The sequence below is a fragment of the Electrophorus electricus genome, chromosome 2 (genome assembly GCF_041902795.1).
Source record: "Electrophorus electricus isolate QZ-2024a chromosome 2, ASM4190279v1, whole genome shotgun sequence".
NCBI lineage: Eukaryota > Metazoa > Chordata > Actinopteri > Gymnotiformes > Gymnotidae > Electrophorus > Electrophorus electricus.
In genome coordinates this window covers 40,822,862-40,845,918 of record NC_137498.1, presented here as the reverse complement: position 1 = coordinate 40,845,918, position 23,057 = coordinate 40,822,862, and the positions used below count along the sequence as shown (strand labels likewise).

At 44.8% G+C, this 23,057-nt stretch overlaps 2 protein-coding genes across 3 annotated transcripts; one reads left to right on the top strand and one right to left on the bottom strand.

The window, feature by feature from the left end:
* Window positions 1-79: 79 nt before the first annotated feature.
* Window positions 80-17,846, bottom strand: skic2 (SKI2 subunit of superkiller complex). Its single transcript, XM_027019714.3, has 29 exons — window positions 17,749-17,846; window positions 17,385-17,506; window positions 17,175-17,296; window positions 16,833-16,950; window positions 16,483-16,597; window positions 15,890-15,964; window positions 15,593-15,646; window positions 15,342-15,496; window positions 15,012-15,215; window positions 14,350-14,495; window positions 14,121-14,267; window positions 13,783-13,867; window positions 13,578-13,684; window positions 13,252-13,398; window positions 12,952-13,048; window positions 12,371-12,583; window positions 11,689-11,799; window positions 10,913-11,024; window positions 9,745-9,863; window positions 5,760-5,891; window positions 5,231-5,368; window positions 4,939-5,043; window positions 4,621-4,756; window positions 4,355-4,481; window positions 4,046-4,256; window positions 3,432-3,542; window positions 3,010-3,228; window positions 1,336-1,476; window positions 80-811 (listed from the first exon to the last, which is right to left on the bottom strand). The coding sequence occupies exons 1-29, from the start codon at window positions 17,759-17,761 to the stop codon at window positions 611-613; spliced, it is 3,783 nt and encodes a 1,260-aa protein (XP_026875515.3). The 5' UTR covers window positions 17,762-17,846; the 3' UTR covers window positions 80-610.
* Window positions 17,847-18,264: 418 nt separating this feature from the next.
* nelfe (negative elongation factor complex member E) lies at window positions 18,265-22,809 on the top strand. 2 transcript variants are annotated; one of them, XM_027019720.3, is made up of 11 exons: window positions 18,265-18,411; window positions 18,747-18,831; window positions 19,044-19,113; window positions 19,871-20,016; window positions 20,153-20,227; window positions 20,382-20,419; window positions 20,526-20,755; window positions 20,918-21,062; window positions 21,799-21,853; window positions 22,042-22,144; window positions 22,307-22,809. In XM_027019720.3, the coding sequence occupies exons 2-11, from the start codon at window positions 18,757-18,759 to the stop codon at window positions 22,378-22,380; spliced, it is 1,011 nt and encodes a 336-aa protein (XP_026875521.2). In that variant the 5' UTR covers window positions 18,265-18,411; window positions 18,747-18,756; the 3' UTR covers window positions 22,381-22,809. The 2 variants fall into 2 exon arrangements, with proteins under 2 accessions (XP_026875521.2, XP_081559832.1); XM_081703706.1 differs by lacking the exon at window positions 18,265-18,411 and adding an exon at window positions 18,445-18,477.
* Window positions 22,810-23,057: the final 248 nt, after the last annotated feature.

The following is a 23,057-nucleotide window of genomic DNA, read 5'->3' as shown; positions in this document are numbered from 1 at the left end:
AAATGCTTTGAAATAAGAAAATGGGATCCGCACAACTGATAATGACAAATGGTCTATAACAAATACCAGAAGCACAAAACAATTTTTCTTTCTTTATTTAATTAGTGGCACTGATGTGCACAAAAACAGACAACACTTTTCCGGAAACAGCAGTTTATTACTTTACATCAGTCCATTACTGGTGTTCATCCTTAATTGCCAATGCATTTGCTGATCTAACTGAAGGCATTTATTAATTTATTTTTTTAAATAAAGCAAAACACCCAGCCACTCTCAGGCGCGTCGACATGCCCTGTGATTCCATGTACACATTTGTGACTTTAAAGCTAACAGAATAAGCGCACGATCTCTTGGTAACCTTTATTTATTAGTTTGTTTGTTTAGGTGATTGTAACCATGGTGTTTCTTAGTGTGGCACCATCATTGCTCTGTCTGATCTGAATATTCTATGGACTTCCATTTCACTTGGCAATTAATATATATATCTCAACTGATTATGGAATCATCTCTATTTGTCCAGATTGAATCTTCAAGTGCATGATTTCCTTGTCAATAACTTCTCTTGCACGCACGCACACACACAGGAAGTTCTGCTGCAGTCTTCACTGTCTCAGTGTGTGTAGAGAGACGCTGTGAACACGATGTCCCTGCGTATGGCCAGGGAGGCCTTCTCCATCTTACTGCCCAACACAGAGTCTCCAACGATGCGGGCGGCTTGTCTCACTTGCTTCAGCACCTCATCCAGCCTCTGGATACAACGCACCACCGTGCCCTCCTGCACGTCCGTAAGCTGGGCGATCTCAGCAAAGGGCTGTCGCACCCAGGCACGCACGCACACACACACACACACACACCCAGACACACGCACACGCACACGCACACACACACACACACACACACACTCTTGTAGTAATGCCATTTCCTTTGGCTTGATAAATAATGCCTTGTCTACTGCTAACCCCATTAACCTTAACCAAAAGTAAATAGTTTGGGTCTTTTAAAATGAAAGCCATTTTAATCAAAATCTTCATGTTTTATCATCTTCATGTTATACATCTTTGATTTATCCCCATTTGGTCCCCCAAAAATGCTAAATACATGCCCACACACTTCCATACATGATTCATTGAATTAGCACCACAGTGCAACATGACACATGCACATGCAGGCAGTGACATGGTGCTCATGTATACCAGAGCAAAGTTATTGATCTCTGAACGCACTGCAACGGTCAGCACTGTTTTCTTACAGCACCTGACAGAAAGGCCAGTGTGACACACGCATACGGCAGCCCTGTGTGGCCAAACTTGCGCAAGTTTTAGGGTCGGCGCTCACCATGCCTCTAGCCCAGCAGTAAACCACCTCCGTCAGGCCGAACTTGAACTGAGCCGCAAAGTCTTCAGCTGTCTGTGGCAGCCCACAGTCACGCTGCAGGTCGCCGATGCGCTGAGCCACGATCAGCACCCGGTCAATGCCCTGCAGGAGGAAGACGCAGGAGAGACAGCAGGAAGAGAGTGCGTGAAAGAGACAGACGTAAGTGCAAGACAGAGTATGCCAGACAGAGAGAGAGAGAGAGAGAGAGAGAGAGGTGAGGGGTTGTTATTAGTAACTACATATTACTAACTTGTTAAAATCCTAATAGTTTCTTTACCCATAACATACATTGTTTATTGCTGTTCCTTCCTCCTCATTGTTATTTCAGAAAGCAGACTGTTCTGCATCTAAAATCTCATTGGTTGAGGCACATTCAAAGCTGCTTTAAAATACTCAGATATACTCATGTATAACCACACATAATAAACTGAATTCTGTACTAACATATTATTGTATTTGTTATTAATGACATTATTTATTGACCATTAGTGTATTTTATCAAAAACACATTTTGACCTCTTCTAATAACTTGATTTTGATTAATGATTGTTTTAAAAGCAATAAGCCACTTAAGGCCTTTTGTTACCCTAAATGGTAAAATAATGCATCACTCAGCCTATTGGAGCTTTAACTCTTACTAATCCTAAAGATGCAGTGGCGTCAATGCTAATACCGCAGTCGTGCCCATAATCTTATGTTGAGCTGAACAGAGAGACAGAATGAGTCATGGAAGTCTCTTGCCATGCACCTTCCTCCCCACCTCTTGTCTCTCTAAGAGCTCAGACTCTGTGTCTCATCAGCGAGATGGTTTGAGATGTGCTCTGAGACGGCTACACACACCTGCCTGCCTCACACATACCCCCCCGACCTGCCAGTCATCACTAAGTCAGGCCCGCCTTAAAGTTTATATACTCAAGATACACTGACTTGGCTCAAGCCCGTGTGCGTGTGCGTGTGTGTGTGTGTGCCGAAGCTCAGCAGGCAGCCCTTGTCTGAGACATAGTGTGAGGCGAACAGGCTCCAGACATGGCGCTCTGCTGGCTGTGAGTCAGTGAGCCTGCGTTCTCACAGATTCAAGCAGGACAGGAGTACACGCAGCAGCAGCAGTGCATTCAGCCAAGAAGGTCTGATACAAAAAAAGGTTCTTCCATCACTCTGTATAATGTTGTAGTGATACCCAACTAAATCCGTGACAATAGCAAATACCAGGCATTCCTGATATTCACCTCAGTACATTCTTGGCCTTTTTAGTTCTGCATTTCACTTACTTACAGTAAGTTATGATTGATTAAGAATGTACTTCATTTGAAGTATGTACTGCTGAATACACCTTAGAGACATTAGGATTTAACCATGTATTTACACACGAGCGTGTTCAAAAATCTCCTCTCATCTCTTTACATTTGACCTAAAGTTTCAGCTCCATAACCTACTTAGCTGATATACAAGTTAACCTATAGTGAACTTGAACTATATAAGGCAATACAGAGTGTATTTATAGTCTGTCATTTACAGTTATGCTGCAGAATTTCTGGGTCACTAAGAAACAAGGACATGAGAAAGCAAAACGCAGGAGACCAAAATTACCCTTCGGACACAAACACACATGGGCGCATGCACACACTTGCACAGTACCTCCTGTATGGTGTTGGGGACGTGTGGCTCTACTTGTGTGTTCTGGGTGAAGACGAGGCAGGACAGCAGGGCTGCACTCTCCTCCGGGGCCATGGGGCTCAGGGTGTTCTCAAACAGCAACTCAGTGAGCAGCAGCTCGTGGCTGCTGATCTGACAGGCCACGCGGCCCTTCAACTGCACAGCGCCGCTGCCGTCGATGTAGTTCAGGGCCTCCAGCACCTGCGGAGCAGGGGCCAAACCCGACACACAAGCCGTCTTAATTATAGCGCAGCTATAATTATAGAGAGGAGACTGTGAACAGTTAGGGATTGAGATGTGACATCAGCTAGAAGATGCCCTTTATGTCTTCTGTGCAGTTGAGTACTGTGCGACTTGCTGCACCATGCCTTGCTTCTAGCTTTAGTGTGTGTGAGGGCACCGACCTTAATTCTCTGATGGTACTCGGGTAGCAGGGTGAGCGACTGATCAGACACCAGGAACAGCAGCCTGTCCAGCTCCTCTTGCACACCCATTCTCTCCTGCACACGTGCAAACTGAGACGGCAGAAGACAGAGAGAGAGAGAGAGAGAGAGAGAGAGAGAGATACAGACATAGAAATAGAGAGAGCCCATCAGTAAACTGATTCATTTCCAGCAGACTATGCATCCGACGGACCGCGGATGAGTGACAGAAAGACGGGTTTTACCTCCGCTCTGCCAACAGTGCGACTGCTGGAGCCAGGCATCGGTAAAGAGCAGCTAAGGAAACAGGCTGATAATCAGTGCCATCACTAAGAGCCTGAAGAGAAGGCTGCTCTTTGAACTTTACCGCTGTGGAGTGGCTGGCAAAGATACACCACACACGTCGTACGCAAGAGGTCGTTCGCGTATCGCAGCCTTTTGACATACGAGCACTGCTGGCTAGTATTGCGATAATGATTAACAAACGATATATCGTGTACCCGTTGTGCTTATTCTATACAGACCATCTTCACTTTGTGAGGGTTAGGGTTAGAAAAAGAAAAATTAAAAAGCAGGCATCTGTAGTATCAGATCACCTGCTCCGTGAAGGTGGGTGAGTGGGTGCAATGGAAGTCTTTGAGGCTGTCCTGGAGCACACGTTGTCTCATCACAGCCTCCACTACATCCACTCCCTTCAGGTGAAGGTCATTCACTGGGTCGAGGGTCGTTACGCCGTCCGGGTTGGCCTCCGCCAATCGCAGAAGTTCCTGGGTGGCGGTGGAAATGGCCTGCCCGGGTGGATCCAGTCTGGGAGAGAGGAGGGTGGGGGGTGAGGTGGGGTGTTCTTCAGCCTGCTAGTAAGGTTGGTCCGATGAGAGGGAGTGCACAAGGACGGCCACGCCCACCTGAAACGGGGCTGCTGCCTCTTGTTGTAGTTGTCAATGATACGCTCTGGAATGACCTTCAGCGTTTTAACTGTGATGGCGGTGATGTCCTGTGCCTTCAGCTTCTGCACTGTGTGACTACAGGGACCTACACACACACCCGCATGTAAACAAACAAACAAACAAAACCCCACAGATGAATCCAAACCAGTGAGGGCCTGCTTGACCCTGAGTGTATGTTGTGGGTCTCATGGGAACGCCAGCGTGTGACTGTGGTGTACTCTGACCCTCGGGGATGAAGAGGCGGTTGCTGTGGAGGTGTGTGTATCCTCGGCCAGCCTCGGGAGCGCATTTGGTCTCCTCATTCCCTTTCTCACACATGATGAGGACGGTGAAGACCCGATTCACAGCGTCACTGGACACCTGCGACCAGCCCATCACAGGACGCAAGGGACATGAGCACACCACTGCCATTAAACAAACCCAGCCTTCAGGTGTGAGAGGTCTCAGCCATGCAAGCACGGAGAAAGATAAAAGATTAGTGATTACTGATTAACGTGCCTTGTGAAGTGATGTGCACTTAAATATAAGCCTACACAACAGACCTGCAAGATGACTGCCAGTGCATTAAGGTGTTGGGCATTGTTGACGACAACCACGCGGCCCACAGAGAGTGCCTTCAGACCGCTCATGGACTCCATGACTGCTTGCTGAGTTATGGACACAAAAAACGCAGGTTAGAGTTTCACAGATACAAGACAACCTGGACGTTTTCGGGATTGTTTTTGGGATGGCTGGAAAAGTAGTGTCGAAGTAGCACATAATAACAACAGGTGTTTTTGTAAATCACAAAGAGGATATGCAGGGGTGTGTGTGTGTGTGTGTGTGTATACACACTTGCAGAGTCTCTGTTGTGATGCGGAGTTCTGTAACTGTGTGGTAATATGACAGCAGGTCAGATAACTGACCCTCTGTGTCCAGAGGAGGCAGAGAGGAGAGCACACCTCTCAACTCCGTGATCCTCCTCTCATGGGCCTGAAAGACAGGGGGAAGAGAGAGAGAGAGAGAGAGAGAGAGAGAGAGAGAGAGAGAGAGAGAGAGAGAGAGAGAGAGAGAGAGAAGAGTCAATGAGGGGTGTAAGGTGTCAAATGTATTCAGACCTACTCTGATCTTTCCTTGACAGCTGAAGAGAAAAATATATAATGTAAAAATAATAATTCAGGGATGAACATCCCCAACAGAAAGCGAGAGATGAAGAAAGAATGTGTCAAATATTCTGTCTGCAGCATGTCTGATCTCTCCTTGATCAAAAGTTAAATTTGTAAAACAAACAAAACACAAAAACAAAAACATCCCTTGGAGACCTCCTACAGTTATTTCTGAGAGTACCTGGCCCCAAGAGCTGCAGGGCAATGTAGATCGGTACCTGTGTATCCCTGTGGCTCTCCGAGAAGCTCCTGCGCATCATGTCAGTGACGCGAAGTGCCTCCACACGCAAGAGGTTAAGGATCATGGTGTAGGTGAGCCTGAATTGAGACTGCAGCACAGTCGGCTTCCCCTGAGGACACATAACATCTGGCTTAAACACACACACACACACACACACACACACACACACACACACACACACCCCCCCCCCTCCGGATCTCTCTGTGCCACAGCAACAGATCACACCACCTTTCTTTCCACAGCATAATGAAGGATTGATGATTAATTAAAGAATCAGACTCGCTTGTGTCGAGAGTATATAAGGGAGATGTGAAACAAAGAGGCTAAGAAAGCAAGCACAAAATCCCAGTAATGACACAGGCGTGGCAGGCTCACAAAAGCCCATGAAACATTCAGCTTACATCACTGCCATTAGCACAGTGTCGGAAGAGGAAGATAGGGGGTCAGGGAGCTGATGGGGACCGAGGTTCTCTGCACCGCCCACTGGGAGTAATTACAACCCTCAGTCCATCACTGGTGCTGTTGCCATGGCGCTGCTGGAGACACCCGCGACAGAGCTGATTAGCAGCTTACAGCCAGATAGGAACCGGCCCCCTACGCCTCCTGAACAGATTCCTGATTCCAAATTCCATTATCGGTGAAATTTTAGAGCGTTTTATTTGCCTTTAGTATAAAACAGCTGGAACTGTTCTGAACCAATGAATTAAGCTACATTATCTACACAGACTTACAGAATCTTGGAACAGGCTGAGATCACCAAACCAGAGAGCAAGTCCCTTCAGCAAACCAACACCACTGGCTCAGAAATGGAAAAGGCAATTTATAGGATATCTTGGAAGAACATCGGCGCTGTTCTAGCCCACACATAGCTTGCCAAGACGTCCCCCATGGTTTGGCCTTTACAAATCGGCAACATGGCTCGTTCTCCATCGAGCAAACATCATCCACTCACCTGAAGGAGCTGCAGGAACCAATCCTCTTAACACTATGAAGGAACTACCCCAGACGCCCCAAGATAAAAGACCTGACTGTTACTCATCATTATCAAACATAATGGAATAGGTGTAATGCATGTAACGAATTAATGCATTCATTGTTCAGTAGAGGTTACACCTATAATGAAGGGAATGAGTACTGCAGAGATACAGGGGAATGCATTAGCAGCAGGAGCGGGTGAACACCAGTCACAGACAAGGGTGAATGCAATTTGGACAATATTTCACAACAGCGCACGCAGAGAGAGATTGTCTTGTCATTGTTCCTCGGCACACACTACTGTAAGACCTACATGTAAAAGCTTCCAAGGCGTGTCAGAAAAGGTACTGTGCACACTGCTCAGAACTGCAGGAAGACTTGGCTTGGAGAGTATTATGAACCTCGAGACAACAAACAGCCAGACAGAAGAGACAGAGCAATACAGTCTTAAATGTCTAATACATTTTTGAAAAATAGCTGACAATATCCATTTGCACGACTGTTGTGTCCAGTCCGCCCACAGCCCAGTGCTGGCAATGTCTCTAACAGAGCACCGTGGCAACCAGTCTCAAGGGCCTCAAGAGTTCTCTAACTAAACAAAGCCAGGCTTGTGGCAGAACGTGACTGCATCGAAGAGCGACCCATTTTCACCTGCACTCCACCTAGAGGCTCCACAAGAGGCTTTGCAAAGCCCTTGATCAGAGCATCTGACTCCTGCTCTGAGCAGCTGCCAGACTGCTAAGACGACCACGGCCAGGAGGCCTGATCAGTTAGGGCTGATCTGTGGATGAACTGGCAGGAAGAGAGAAGGAGTCAGAATCTAAGGGGCAAAAAGATTCCATTAAAGGGGACAAAACCAGCAGTTCCTAATTCATTGGCTGCAGAACAAAATCAACCATGTATCTTAAAGGTCTCACTTTTTATTATCAATAATGCTTAAAAAATTCAAGTAAAATAAGATACCGGTTGCAATTTCTTCTAAAAGACTTTATAAACGGTCCAATTAAATTACGTTTGCAGTATTCTGTTCATTTCTTTACAAAAATCTTTTAACAAGCCCTTGCTAATCAACTCTAAGCCCATCTTCAAACTATCTGTTTGAACTATTCCAGTCCAGATTCCATCCTTTCCAATAGCACAGTAACTGCCCTGGTTACAAACATCAATGACTTTCTCCTGTCTGGAGATGAATGTGCACTTGGTATCCTTATTTTGCTTGACCTAAGTGCTGCTCTTGACACTGTATGTCACTCCATCCTCGTGTCAAGGCTCTATGAACTGGGCTTTGATGGATCTGACCTGGACTGGGTCAGCTCTGACCTAACCGACAGGAAGCAATTAAATCATTCTATCTAGGTACACCGCCTCCACCTCTGTTTGTCACTAAAAGGGTCCCACAAGGCTCTGTTCTGGGACCATGCTGTTTATCATCTATATAGTCTCCCTCGGAAATATCATGCGTCATTTCAAATTGGACTTTCATTGCTACGCACGTCACCTAAATCTATCTCAGGACTAAGTAAATCAAACATCAACCACTCAGTCAGAGGCCTTTCAGAAATTAAACTACGGATGTTAAAAAATACTGAGCACATCCTCATGGCTCAAAATAGCCTCTCAATAAAATTGATTCTCTCACTGGTTCCCACTCAATAAAACGGGTTTTCTCAGTCTGTGCTTTGATGATATAGCTGTTCCTCCCACCTGGTTCAAAATCTAGGTGTTATCCTTGACGCATTCATTTAATTTGACGCCCACGTTTGTGCTACTGTTAAAACTTCCCTTCTTTCACCTACGCAATACTGCAAAAATGTGATCGTGTCTCTTCTCAATCTGCTGTGGAAACTCTCATTCATGCTTTCATCTCCAGCCGCCTGGACTACTGCAACACACTACTCTCCGGAATCAGCTCTCCCTCACCCGGTCACACCTGCGAATTACACCCGTCCTACAGGATCCCCACTGACTTCCTGTTAACGTGCACGCATACACTTCCAAGTCCTGCTTCTCACACACGAAGCTCTCAGCAGTGAAGCTCCACCTCATCTGTCTGACCTTCCTCACTACAAACCCACTTGTTCTCTCAGGTCTTCTTCGGCTGGACTCCTCAGTGGTCCTACACGTTACCTGCACAGCTTCAGTGACAGAGCATTTTCCAGATGTGCTCCACACCTCTGGAACTCTTCCCCCCTTATGTCCATCAGTCTACTTCTCTCTACATTCAAATCCAACCCCAATACGTACCTTTCCCCCCCTAGCCTATGACCTTCCTCAAGATTAATCTATCCCTCAATTTTCACTGTGCTCTTATGTGTTATTCCATGCCATTATCCTGGTAGTATGTGTATTGTGTTTTCTGATCCCTTTTATTATTGTAAGCATATTTGAGTTCTTAAAAAGTGCTATATAAATCTCATATCATCATCATCATCATCATTATTATTATTTACGCATGAAGCCTATAAAACACATGATGTGCAGTAATGGTTCTTTCCTCCCATTTATCCCCAAATGACTGTGCGAATACCGAAACTGACAAATAAAAATTCTTCTCTTCAGGGTGTTTTGATTGGGACAAATGCATCTGAACAATTTTACTGTGGGAGTGCTTTGCCTGGAGCTTTCAGACATGGGTCGGAAGAGACATGTGAAACACACTCAGCTGAATAACAGCAATCACAGCAGGCATTTAGCCCAGAGACAGATAGTGATGTTTCCTGCAGTACTTCAACACACTCAAACACACTGAAACAGAAGCAGGAAATATTGCAAGACATTTTTAGTTATATGGATTATGTTCACACAAGTTCATAATTCACTATACTAACTCTACACTAACTACAGGTGAGACTTGTAGATTTCTCCAAATTTATATTTCTTTCTTTGCACAACTAACATATGTAATGCAGAACCTAATTCTAGCCTGCACTAAGGAAGTGAAGCAGAAGGGGGTGCTAGCGTGGGGGAGACAGAGCAGCCATACGCACCAGCATCATGGCGTGAAGGTCTGCCATGTCGTGCACTCCAGCCTTGCAGAGGATGATGACGGTGCCTGTGGCATCTAGACCTCTCCTGCCTGCTCGGCCTGCCATCTGAATGTACTCTCCTGGGGCGCGCACACACACACACACACACACAGACTTAGCTTTTATTCACACTACTTCACCACACACACTTAGCTTTTATTCACATTATTTCACCCCCACACACACAGCTTTTATTCACATTACTGCACCTGAGAGCACATTCAGTCCTCACATTCAGCCCACACACACACACACACACACTTGGCTTTTATTCACACTACTACACCTGAGAGTACATTCAGTTCACACACTCAGGTCCCCCCCCACATGTGCACACACACGCGCGCACACACACACAAAAAGGTTTTATTCATACTATTACACCTGAGAGCACACACACACACACACACACACATCTTTTATTCTACATCTGGAAGCACATTTAATCCCCAAATTTAGTGAACAAACACACCGCTTTTATTGATGTTACTAGGTCTGGGAGCATATACAGACTTTATACATATAGACACAGACACAGAATAGTAGCAATGCAATCTGCGCCATCCTCATCATGGGTGTATAGATGATTACTTTTGTTCTCAACTGGTTTCAGACCAAGACAACGGCACATCCGTTAACCAGCTGGTGCAAAGCAGCTCATTTGAGAGACCAAAACAAACCCCCCCAGCACTGAAGACATACCCCTTGTGCTTATTCCTCATCAGTGCAAAGCAATCAGACCAACCCAGCATGGCAAACCACACGCAGTCACAAAGGGCCCAGGGTGGTCTTTCACATCTCCATAGATAAAACAGCTATTTACGTGTGCACAAGTATCTTTTTTTCAAGCACAATCAAGTTGCTCATTCACCACAGTCTGCTATGCCCTCAACACCTGTGCAAACATAATGAGCACGACTATCGCCAAACAGATGGTTGCTTTGAGCCCTTCTCCTACAGAGGATCAAAAAAGCCAGATAGAAATTCTATCAAACGGGAAAAGATTGAACGCAATCTACTGACTGAAATAAGAATGCTAAAAATTATAACACTAATGCACTCCCTCACACCATACACAGAATAAAAAGAAGCACTTTTTCTTTTTTTTTTCTCTCTTTTTTTTTTTTACCAGGCAGGAGGTTTCTGAAGCCGGTGCCATCGTGCTTGCGGATGCTGTCGAACACCACGGTCCGGGTTGGCATGTTAACCCCCATGGCAAATGTCTCTGTGGCAAACAGGACCTGGAAGAGGAAGCACATTGCTCCTGAGTTTATCTGCACAGGCTATGCACTAGTCACCAAAATCAATACAGAGGGTTCTATAAATGAGCAACACCTCCGCCCTTCTCAGAATTCCTTCTGCCTCACAAACATGTCCTCATTTTATTAAGGTGGAGTGTATCTATTACTGTAATTATATACAAAACAATAGTCGGTGTACCAGAGTTTACCAACAGTACACCATCGTTTCTGAAGTACGAGTATGAAAACATGACCCTGTCGGAGGTCACTCCATCTAAATGCTCTTTACTGATTGGAGTACAGACCACGTAAACACCTCACTTTATTTATTTATTTAGTATTATGAATACATATATACTTACAAATCAATCATTCTCAAAGGGCAAAATACTGTATCACTTTTCACTTTTCACTCCAGATGACTTCCATAACTACTGCAACCATCAAAAATAGTGTCACCTTAAATACTGGAATTTTCTGCACACTAAGACTGCTGTAGTTGGAATGATGCAAAGACACAAAAAGAACATGATTACCGCAAGAGTACTTCACGAGTATGGCACGAGGCAGAACGCTGAATTCTAGGGTCATGTTTTTCAGTATCTACGTCCTTGAAATAACACTTAAAAAGCAGCTACATCTAAACATAAACTCTAAGACCTACCTTCACAAGACCTCTCGAGAAGAGCATTTCAATGACCTCCTTCAGGATTGGCAGGATGCCGCTGTGATGCACAGCGATGCCTCTCTTCAGCAGGTCTCTCATTTGCAAAATCTGGAGATCAAAACACATCAGACATCATGCACACTGGCAGACACCCAGCGGGGCAGCAGGCACTCCCCGTGGACTACTTCCAGCAGGGCAGCTGCATGCAAAGCTCCGGCCCACGGCCTCCACGCCAGTGAAGCACTTCCACATGTCTAGGTAGAAGAGCGGGCGGTGCATCTAGGACAGACAACTCAAATACTTCTCGTTAGCTTCTCATGAGACACAAAGTGAAAAAATTCCAGGGAGAGAAAAAAAAACTTAACATATTTTACGGCTGAACATGGGTGAGGCCATTTACATTTACATTTTTTGCATTTAGCTGACGCTTTTATCCAAAGCGACTTACAATTAGGACTGAGTACAATTTTTTGAGCAACTGAGGGTTAAAGGTCTTGCCATGGGCCCAATAGTGGCAACTTGGCAGCAGTGGGGTTTGAACTTAACCACTGCCTTTACCTGTGTCTGCAGTATTCACTGAGGTTTAAATTCCACATTTAGTCCAAACAGTGTGAAGAGAACAGGGGGAAAGAATGGGGAGCCTCAAAAGTGTAAAGTTCAATCGAGGTGTTTGTGGCACCTGCGGGAGCTGTCGGTCACCACCCCTCAGCCGGCTCAGGCTCTTCTGGAAGAAGGAGTGGACCTCATTCTTCTCCACCGAGCTGGTCAGGTCCAGCATGGTGAGGGCACGGGCGTTGTCGTCACAGCGTGTGCGAGAGAAGGTGAAGGCCACAACAGGAGTCTGCTGCCGCACGGACAGGTAGTTGAGGAGTGTCTGCCACACGGCACGGTCCTGGACGAGCCAGGGACAGAGAAGGGACATAGGTCCTTACTAGATTTGCCCAAGATCACAGCCTTACATCTGCAATTCAAAGTGTGCAATGTAATGTGCACTAAAATATCCAATAAAAAGTTTCTAAACATTTGATCCATTTCCATGCTTATCCCAAGTGTGGAACTGAATAGATTTAATTTGATTATTTTTCCATTCTTTCCAAACTTGTGACTTCCAAACACCATGGACAGAGTGCCAATGTATTATCATCATCATTATTAAACTGCAACATGAAATCACACACACACACACACACCCACACCCACACCCACACCCACACCCACACACACACACACACACACACACACACACACACACACACACACCTGGCTGGGCGTGGTGTTGTGCGAGGGGTTCTTTGTGCCGAACGACTGTGCGTGTTTACTGGTGCGCTCCTTTTTGGCCTCCACGGCAGCGTAGTACCTAAACCAGAACCACAGCAACATAAACACAAAACAGCCCATTACGGTTCAGATCAAAACCAGAAGTGACATGCTGAAAGACTTTTCACTAGCAAAACAACAACAACAAAAAAACATGGAGAGAACAACCATCGACCTTTCTTTATATTCTACAAAATAAAAACCTCTATTCTGAGCAGATGAGGAGGAGTCTCCTGACTGTACCCTGTGGTGAGGAAGCTTCCAGTAGCATCGAGGAGAAGGAAGAGCTCTTTCTGGGTCTTGGTGCTGTTTCCCGTGTACAGGTAGTGCTCTAGGGGCACTGGCCTCTTCACTGTACTGATCACATAGATGGGCCTCTTCTTAATGCGCCTGGCCAGGACAGTGCGATGGCCCGCGAGAAAGAGCCAGATACAGAGAGGAAGAGAGAACAGGTGAACAGGTGCAAAAGGGAAACAGGTAGACTGATGAAATAAGGAGTGATGACAGAAGCACGGCGCCAGGATGAGAGTCGATGTGCAACAAGCTTTAGGGGCGGAGCAAACACATACCCAATCCACTCGCTAAACTCCACAGCATTGGGCACTGTCGCACTGAGCAAAATGATGCTAACATGTTCTGGCAGCATGATTAGCACCTCCTCCCAAACCACACCCCTCTGGGGAAGATACGGGGAGGTCAATTATGACTGACTGGGTTTAAACCACACAAACTGCCATTAAATTACTGTAGTGGGCAACTGGAAAGGATTCCCACCTCTGCATCGTTGATATAATGAACTTCGTCAAATATGACCCATTCCAAGTCCCGGATCACTTCCGATCCATTATACAGCATGGACCTGATAGAGACAGAGGAGGAATGGGGGCAAAGCTTCACTCTTTTCATGCTAGTGGAAGATTAACATATAGTGTGGGTGCAATTTGATAAACAATTAAAAAAAAAAAGTGTGTTGGTTCCAACTTGTTCATAAACTATTAATACTGTGATCATGCTTTGTGAAAATGTCTTCAAGCATGGTGATGTCATGTTTGTGCTGCATCACCCACTCCTAGGTTAAATAATGCACATTTTAATGCACCTTGTTGCTATACCTCAATATTTCAGTGGTCATGATGAGACAGGACGCCTCCGGGCTAAGCTGCACATCTCCTGTCAAAAGTCCCACATCCCCAAAAGTATTCTTAAACTCCCGGAATTTCTGATTGGACAAGGCCTTGATAGGAGAGGTATAGATGGTCCTGTGAGAGACAGAGCAGATGCTTGGGATGTAAAAAGACAGAATACCTCATTTGAAGTAAACACACACAGACACACACACACCTGGTCATGTGTTTTTGGGAAAGTGCGATGGCATACTCAGCCACCACAGTCTTGCCAGCTGATGTGTGAGCAGCAATGAAGACAGAGTCATGTGCCTCCAGCCTGAGGATAGCCTGCTTCTGGAACACGTCCAGCTCAAACGGGTACTGACACACACACGCGCACAGAAGGGAGGGGTACAGGACACTCGAACACATTACGCAGGGAAACACAGCCATTTTAAATCCTCATATGCGTGTACCTCTGCCTCCATTTAAAAGGAGCAATAAGTCATATTTACCACCAAGAAGTAGCAAAACATTTATGAAAGTGATCATTATTTTCCGTTTTTTTTTTTTTTTTAAATGGAGCTCATGACAAAGAATGTCATTGCTTTGTAGTCCTGATATGAACACATTTACGCACCACAGAGCGGATCCCCCACTTGAAGGCAGGCATTTTTAAAATAGATTTAGTACAAAATATCTGAAAAATCCAGGCCACTAGGAGTCAGTATAATGGCCCCTTTATAATGTGAAGGCGTTATTGCTCCTTTAATTAACAAAACAATCAATTGAAATGGGCATTTCTTATAATTTGAAATCCCCTGCAAATCATTACATCCTGGCAATGTACAGCCAAGCAGAACCAGGTAGAAATCACCACTTGGTGAGGGAATGTACCTTAAAGGCAGGGTCTGGCACGCGTTTGTAGAAATCGTCACATGGTGAGCTGATGTCCACAGGCATGGCCCACTTCTTCTCTACCTTCTCCTTTCTGTCTTTTTTCATCCCGCCGTCTGCCCTGTCAGAGGGCGGGGCAGAGAGCGGGGTAGAGGGCAGGGCAGAGGGCGGGGCAGAGGGCGGGGCAGAGGGGGCTGGAGTGTCCTGTAAGGGACAGATCCAGCAATCAGATGCATCACAAACAGATTGTTTCCAATAAAAACATTTAAATTCAGCACCATCTGCAAGAAACGCTTACTGTATTCATTCATAGTTTGAAGAACGTTTTACCTTAATGCCCAGATCCTCCAAGCTGTTGGTTCTGGGAGGTTTTGAGGCTTCACTTTCCATGCCTTTCTGCTTTTCATCCGGCAAGACGTCAATTATGTCATCAAAAGTGGACAGAAGCGATAGCAGATTCACATCGCCTTTCGTGGTTTTGGCTTCTGTGCAATTTTGGAGAGGAGATGCAGAGTAAGAGACACATCACCAGCAGGAGATGATGGTATGGTTGCCATGTACAAATGAGGTGTGGCTCAGACCTTTGTGACTGAAGTCCATGCCAGCTTTCAGTCCTGGAGGGACTGTTAGTAAATCTGGAATTGCAGGGAAAAAATATTACTGTAAAATTATTACAGTAGCAACAACAAATGCCCACCCACCAGGAACATGCTCTTAACCATTGCCTCTCTCTGTCTGCACTTTAAGTTATTCCATGCATAATCTAACAAGTACTCTATACTAACTGGCATATTATTATTAGTAGTATTATTTACAATAACAGGCTGATACCAACTAATCACAATGTCAAGCTATAGACAAAGTGCAAACGTCCACACCATGTTCCAAGTCAAGGTCCTCCTCCATCTCTGACTTCTTCTGTATTTGCTCCAATGTCAGCTCTTCCATACCACCTAGGCGTTGAAAGCAATACACTAAGTGAGGGAAGAACCTCTTTGTATGAACAACTAAAAAAATGCACATAAATATAGCTACAAATAATCAAATTATGAACCGTTGTGCTTCTGAGAAGCTAACTCACTGTACCTACAAATAGAAAGCTACACTACATCTGTAGGGCCACATCTTGAAACCCGGTGGTGCCACAAGACTACAGCTGACCCTGTTTTCACTGGTAGCCCAGTTCCTATCTTCCCGTCTACACAGAGGGACCTCAACCAATTGAGGGCATCTCCTCATGCATGTGGAAGCGAGAAGGGCAGTTCCTCCAAGCACACCGATCTCCTCTACAATGTTGCGGGGACAGCAGACTGAAAAAACAGTGGCTGGCTTGGTAGAGGGAGCCTGTGTTGGCGCTGGCCCTCCGTGCGTAGCAGGTACAGAGGACGGAGATCTACAGAAGGGATGACAAGGCTATGCCCAGCACTGGGGGTGAACTGAGGGGGGGAAGGGGGGTTCTGAACTGATCTACCTGGCAGGAAAGGGTAGTTTGTATTGCTGCCACGCAGACTTTCAGATGGAGGTCCTGGCTGTCTGTGCAATGATAGAGAGTTCTTCGCTGACAGCCCAGTGTGTTCCAGTAACACCTTGAAGAGAAAATGAGTGGTCATATCAATATTTGACACAATACTGAAACACACACACACACTCACTCACATATATATATATATATTTATTAATAAAAGACTATCTTTTTATTTATTAGTCATGCGTATTATATATATAATGAGTAAACATGTCACTTGAGTAAACATGCTCCTTTTACTAGACATGCAGTGTTTGTTGGAATGCAAGTGCTGAGGTTATGTGCAAGTGTGGTACCTCAGTGAAGTCTAGCAGCATGCCAGTGGTGGGATCTCTCACCACAGACAGGCTGGAGTGCAGAGGGGACAGAGAACAGTGCAGCAACGAGTCCACATGTCTATCTCTTTTGGTCAACCTGAGAGATAAAATGCATCATTCTGACACCACCTGTATTTATAAAAGACTGATTAGCCTCAAAAGACCTTATAGTCATCGTTTTATTTTAAATCCAAGGTCCAAGAACAACAAACCTTACTTCCATACAACACTGTAAATATAGAGGGTACATAGGTTACAGGAGTCTGTTTGCAGCCTGAGAATGAAATCATGAGAACATGAAAGCTATGCATGGCTTCATACTTCAGAAACGTCTGGAATGCATCGTTTGTGTCATGTATGGGCATCCACGCTGGATCCTGCAGAAAACGTTTCTCTACGTCCATCTTCAAGTCTAAGCTCGTGGGAGGAAGGCCATGGGGGAGCTGAAAAGAGGTGAACGACGGATAAGATGAAGAGACCCAGCCACTCGTACAGAGTGTACCTTATACTGACCGTTTCAGCAGGACTTACCGTGCTCTGCGGAGGTAGCGGACTGTGGCTAGGCAGCGGGCGAGTGAGAAGCTCAAACCTCCCTGAACAGCCCATCTCCAACAAGGCGAGAGGCAAGTCATCACGGCCAGGTGGAGGTAAAGCTGGACAGGCGAACGCTGTTACTGTGATGCATGCTCACACGAACCTACACGCAAAGCTAAACAGACAAATCTGACCGCTTCTCCATTAGCGAGCCAGATCTTCTACCTTCGACCGCCAAACCAGCCAGCTAGCGAAACCGTGTAGCAGTTAGTCGGCTGTCGTCATTTTAGACGGCTCCAGCACAACGGAGACACTACTTAATAATAAAGATAATGCGACTTCATTCAGAATGTTAACTTACCTATTTTATCCATGTCTCCCTGCACTGCCCCGGAGTCCAGACTAGCTACCGTGGCCAAAACAAGGGGAAGTGACGAAACGGAAGCTCGTCGACGGTCTCGATCCCTGGGCAAACTGGTAACTAAACAAACCCCAACTGGTACCAGTTTATTTTATTTTATTTTTTAAACGTGCTTCCTGACGTTGTACATTATGCGTTTCACATGGGTTTTTCCATTTCGTTCAAATTAATACGTCCCGTTTGTGTCAAATGGTGTCTTAAAGATGGCAAAATTAAGAACTGCCTGCCTGCAGGTCTATTTGGAGACTTATATGCTTTTACTGAAGGGGCTTAGCTAATAATGTGATCATCAGAATTAGTATTAAATGTATTTGAACGTAACGCACTCTTGCTGTATGCGAGATTTTAAATGAAATTGGTAGGCCACCACAGAGATGAATCCCGTTATCCTCTGAAAGCACAGGTTCAGTCTGGAAACCAGGTTTTGTCGTTTTATTTTGTGTATTTTCCCCCCAGTGCTGGGACGCGCCGGTCCACCGCTTGACAGGATGAACCCACAACACGTTACGTCATAGGTGTGCGCCGAGACGCTGCTTCCCGCAGAGCTCCGGGACAACACCAGGCGGTTTTGTGAGGCGATTTGCGCACACGAAATTGTGAAATGTACGAATGGCTGAATTGAATTAAGACGATAATGAGCCTCTAGGTTTAAAATTGCACCCAATTAAAGTAATTAGTCCGCTATGTTATCTATATCGCCACCGAATTGGTTAGCTAGCTAGGTTAGCTAGCTTTGCTTAGTTAACTAGCGAGTAGCATAATTCATAATTCCAAAGGTATAAAGTAAACGTTTATCTAGCTAGATATTTTAAAATCTCAGTTTATTGTTAAACGTAGACTGTCTTAAGTATTCGCGGGTGAAAATATCGGCTCATTTGAATTCTCAACATTTAAACTAATAGCTATATATAAAGAATATATATATATAAATCCTGCAGATTGACCACGATGGCAGTATTTCCAAGCTTACTGACAGAGGAGGAGGAAACACTCCAGAAAAAATACGCCAAGTTAAAGAAAAAGGTAAAACGATACCTCAATTGTAAACGATTTTTGCATTAAAAAGCCGCATAATGTCACGTACGTTCCTGGCAGCTAGTGCTCAGACATTCAGTGTCCGAACACTGTTCCACGCCTATAAAATTATCCTAAGTCCTGCTTTAAGTAGTTAGGTGTTAGTGTTCACTAATAACAGACCAGAGCTCCATAATTTTTCCTGCTTCCTCTGATGGTAGAAAAAGGCTCTCTTGGCACTGAAGAAGCAGAGCTCAAGCGGTCAAACAAGTCAAGCCGGACTGAAACGCAGTAAGTTACCGCACTGTTCACTACTGGATTGCAAATAAATCTAAACAACATAGTGGAGTTTGGATACAAAGTACACAGCTCCTTTTACAATGTGTAACATAATGACTTGAAATGGTATTCTCTTCTTTTGACTGATAGTTTAGTGTTTGAGCAAAGTCCTCAGGACCCACAAGTTAGCACGAAGTTTTATTCTAACTCTGTTCCCAGCTCACTTGTACATAGTCGTCGGTGCGCTTAATGGTTTGGTTCAGGTGTGTTGGGACTAGGTTGGACAACACTGCTGATTATTTTCCTTTTAATATCATCAGACCACAGAACCAAAAGCTTATTTATTTGGAGGACAATTGTTTCTTTAATTTATTTGTTAAAGAAAAGCATACCACACTTAATTTTCCTTTGCAAGCAAACTTGTCCCCCTTCCTTATGAATTGGTTTTGCCACTATTAGCTGTATTAATTAGCCTGTCATGAAGAAATATTCCATGTTTGCATAAGCAAATACCAAAGATAACCATTACATACCTGGATGAATGACTTATGTTGGGAACAACCCATGTTTATAAATATTTTCATAAACTTTAATAAACCTGTGATCTCAGCATCGAAACTGGAAGTTGCAAGAGCTTTGCTCATTTAACGCTGGTGGGTCATTTAAATGTTGTCCTATGAAAGTGAAACTTGCCTAGAGTCAAGGCTGATGCCTACCATCAGCTCTGCTTTTGAGGAGAGAAATCCAGCTGTGATCTGTTTCTCACAAGCCCTGTCAGATCAGCCTGTGGTGGACACGGCAACAGCAACTGAGCAGGCCAAAATGCTCATCAAATCTGGTGCCATAAGTGCCATCAAATCAGAGAACAAGAACTCTGGGTTCAAGCGTTCTAGGACACTCGAGGGTAAATTAAAGGTAAGAAATACCATTGTCAAGATATTCATTTTCAAATTGTGAAAATCAGTCACTGGTTTTGACACTGCTACAATACTATAAAGCATATCAATCATAATTAATTACTAATGTTTTGGGTTTTTGTATTCAATCCCAGGACCCAGACAAAGGTCCTGCTCCAGCATTCCTGCCATTTCAGAGAAGTGTCTCCACAGATGAGGAGCTTTCAGAGGTAAAGTTAGCACAGAATAGCAAAGCCAGATAGTTACCCAGCAGTGGCCACTATTTCCCAGCCCTTCTGATTGTCTTATAAAATCATACATCAACATCTGTAAGAACTCATTAACATAAGTTACTTGTCAGCTGGTTTCTTTCTCTCTTTACAGTCAGCTAAAAGAGCCCATAGAAAGACTCTGTATGAAAGGTAAGCGTGAGTGAAATCCTGCAAGGTTTACGTGCATTTGGGTGTGTACAACAGTCCACCCTGTGGTACTACAAAGGACTTAATTTCCCTTCGTTTGCCTCTGTAGCTTTGTTAGCTCGGGAGACCGCGCTCGTGACGACGACGACAGCGGGGGAGTGCCGTCCAGTCGTGAATTTGAGCGTGAGCGGGAGAGAGAGCTGGAAAGAGACAGGGATCGTGACCGGGAACGTGAGCGGGACCGAGGGCGGGACAGGGAGCGGGAGCGGGAGCGGGATAGAAGCCGTGACAGAGAACGCGAGCGAGAGCGAGAGCGCGAGCGTGATGGACCATTTAGACGTAAATCCCTCTAATTTATAAGTGTATAATAAACATGCATAATGGTTTCTCTATAACACTTCAGTTCAAGTCCACGTTGCTGTATGTGCATTACTGCTTCCCAGGGATGATTACGTTTGTTTTGAGTGACCCTGTGTTTCCACATCCGTGGTGGCCTTGCAGGCTCGGACTCGCACCCGGAGCGTCGGAATGCTCGGAAGGGCAACACGGTTTACGTATATGGCACAGGACTAGTGGAGGACAGCCTGCGTACGGCTTTCTCTCAGCATGGCAATATCATTGACCTGTCCATGGATTCCCCGCGCAAGTAAGACTGAGATCAGTCAGTGCTAACTTAGTGGTTAAGGTACTCAAATAGTAATCAGTATGTTTCCAGCCCCATTGCCACCAAGTTGCCCCTGTTGGGCCCCCAAACAAGGCCCTTATCCCTCACTTGCTCAAAATTTAAGACGCTTTCTTAAGCATCAGCTAAAGGCCATAAATGTAAATTGTTAGCTTAGGGGTGATGACACTCATTAACACACGTGTATCCTGGAGTAGTGGTGTCCCCTCCCACCACCAACATTTAGCTCAACAGCTGCTTACTGATCCTCTCAGGAGCTGAAGTGGGTGTGTTAACGGGGATTTTCAGTCCAATCCTTCGGGACCCCTAGACATTTCAGTTGTCTTTCATTTTTAACACCCCTCAGTCAGCAATTCTTTGGCCCTTAAGCACCTGAGACATGTCTGGAGCTGGAACAGAGTAAAAATGTGGACTGCTTGGGGTACCTAAGGACTGGATTGAAACCCTTGTATTGGAGTAAGAGTTACACTGAATTTATCCTCACTTTTAATGGGCATCCACCTATTTGCCTGATATTTGCTTTAATAGGTCTGGTCACAAACCCAGCTGCAACATTTTTAACCAGCATCTGGACAGCACAAACCTCTGTCCTCCGGTTTCTGCAGATGTGTGCAGTAACCGGATAAGCCCAAACTCAGCTAATGTGTATGGTTTCGGTAATCCTAATTTTTGCCCTTTCCCCATGTTTTTCTCTTTCCAGGTGCGCCTTTGTCACTTTTGAGAAGATGGAATCAGCGGATCAGGCTGTACAAGAGGTTAGTCCCCAGATTTCTGAAGGTTTGGTCTTCATTCTCTCAGCAGAGAAGACTCAAATCCATTAACCACCATTCAGATCACGGAGCGCCGTTCTTCCTTCGGCATTGGTGTTCACTACTTTTTATCCCGAATAAGGTTAAAACGTTTAACTGTTTCAAGGTGAGTCTTCTGTAACATACACTTTCAGCTGAATGGTATCACGGTGGGCGACGTCACCATTAAAGTGAGCATTGCCAGGAAGCAGCCCATGCTGGATGCAGCTACGGGCAAGAGCCCATGGGCCTCCCTGGGTGAGTCGTGTGTTTCACGGTTAGAAATCGACAAGCTGTTTTTGGCTTTGATGAAGCCCTTTCAAACAAGCTTACTGTAAACTGTTCTGTTTCCCCCCCCCCCCCCTTTTTTTTTTTTTGATATATATATATATATATATATATATATTACCAATTTTGCAGCTGTTCAAAACAGTGCCAAAGGCTCCTACAGGGATAAGCGGAATCAAGTGATCTACAGCGAGGATTTCCTCTGACGGTTCTCATGGCATGCAGTCTGGATGGAAGGGAAGTGTTTCTCAGCGCTAATGATGGACGTTGTTTTTGTGGTCGAGTACCATATTTTTAAAGTGAAATGTTGTGAAACCTTTCCCCTAGGTCCCTAGTAGTGGTATTTAACGGCTAGTTTTCCTCAGATATGTCATAGTGAAATGTGCTTTTTTGTATGCTATATTCAAGATCTGGGCCACCAAAAGGTGGCAGTGTCAGAACGTCTGTACCATGCATTAGCAGGATTCTTCACAAAACTCTGAATGCAGCTTAAAGTGGATCCTGTTAGTAACTGGGCACTGATTTTTGTTATTGTTTTTGTTGTTTTGGCTATGTATTTGGAATGCTACAACTTTGTGGTTTACCTGATACAGATGTAAATATTCTGAAATTAAAGTAGAGATTTAGCACTTTAATCTCGAGGTAACCTTTTTACATTTCAAATCCTATGTGCTTGAGTACAGCACTAACAAGTGAAAACTTAAGTGGGGATGACTTATTTTTAGTCATAAATTCACATACACAAACAGGCCCAAAATGCACAATTTGAAAATAGTTGAAGCTACTCAAGTAATTTGTGGTCAGAAAGGATTAATAATGTTTTATTAGCCCACTTCCTGAGCAAAAGTAACTAATTTAAATGGTTTAAAAATGGACTATATAA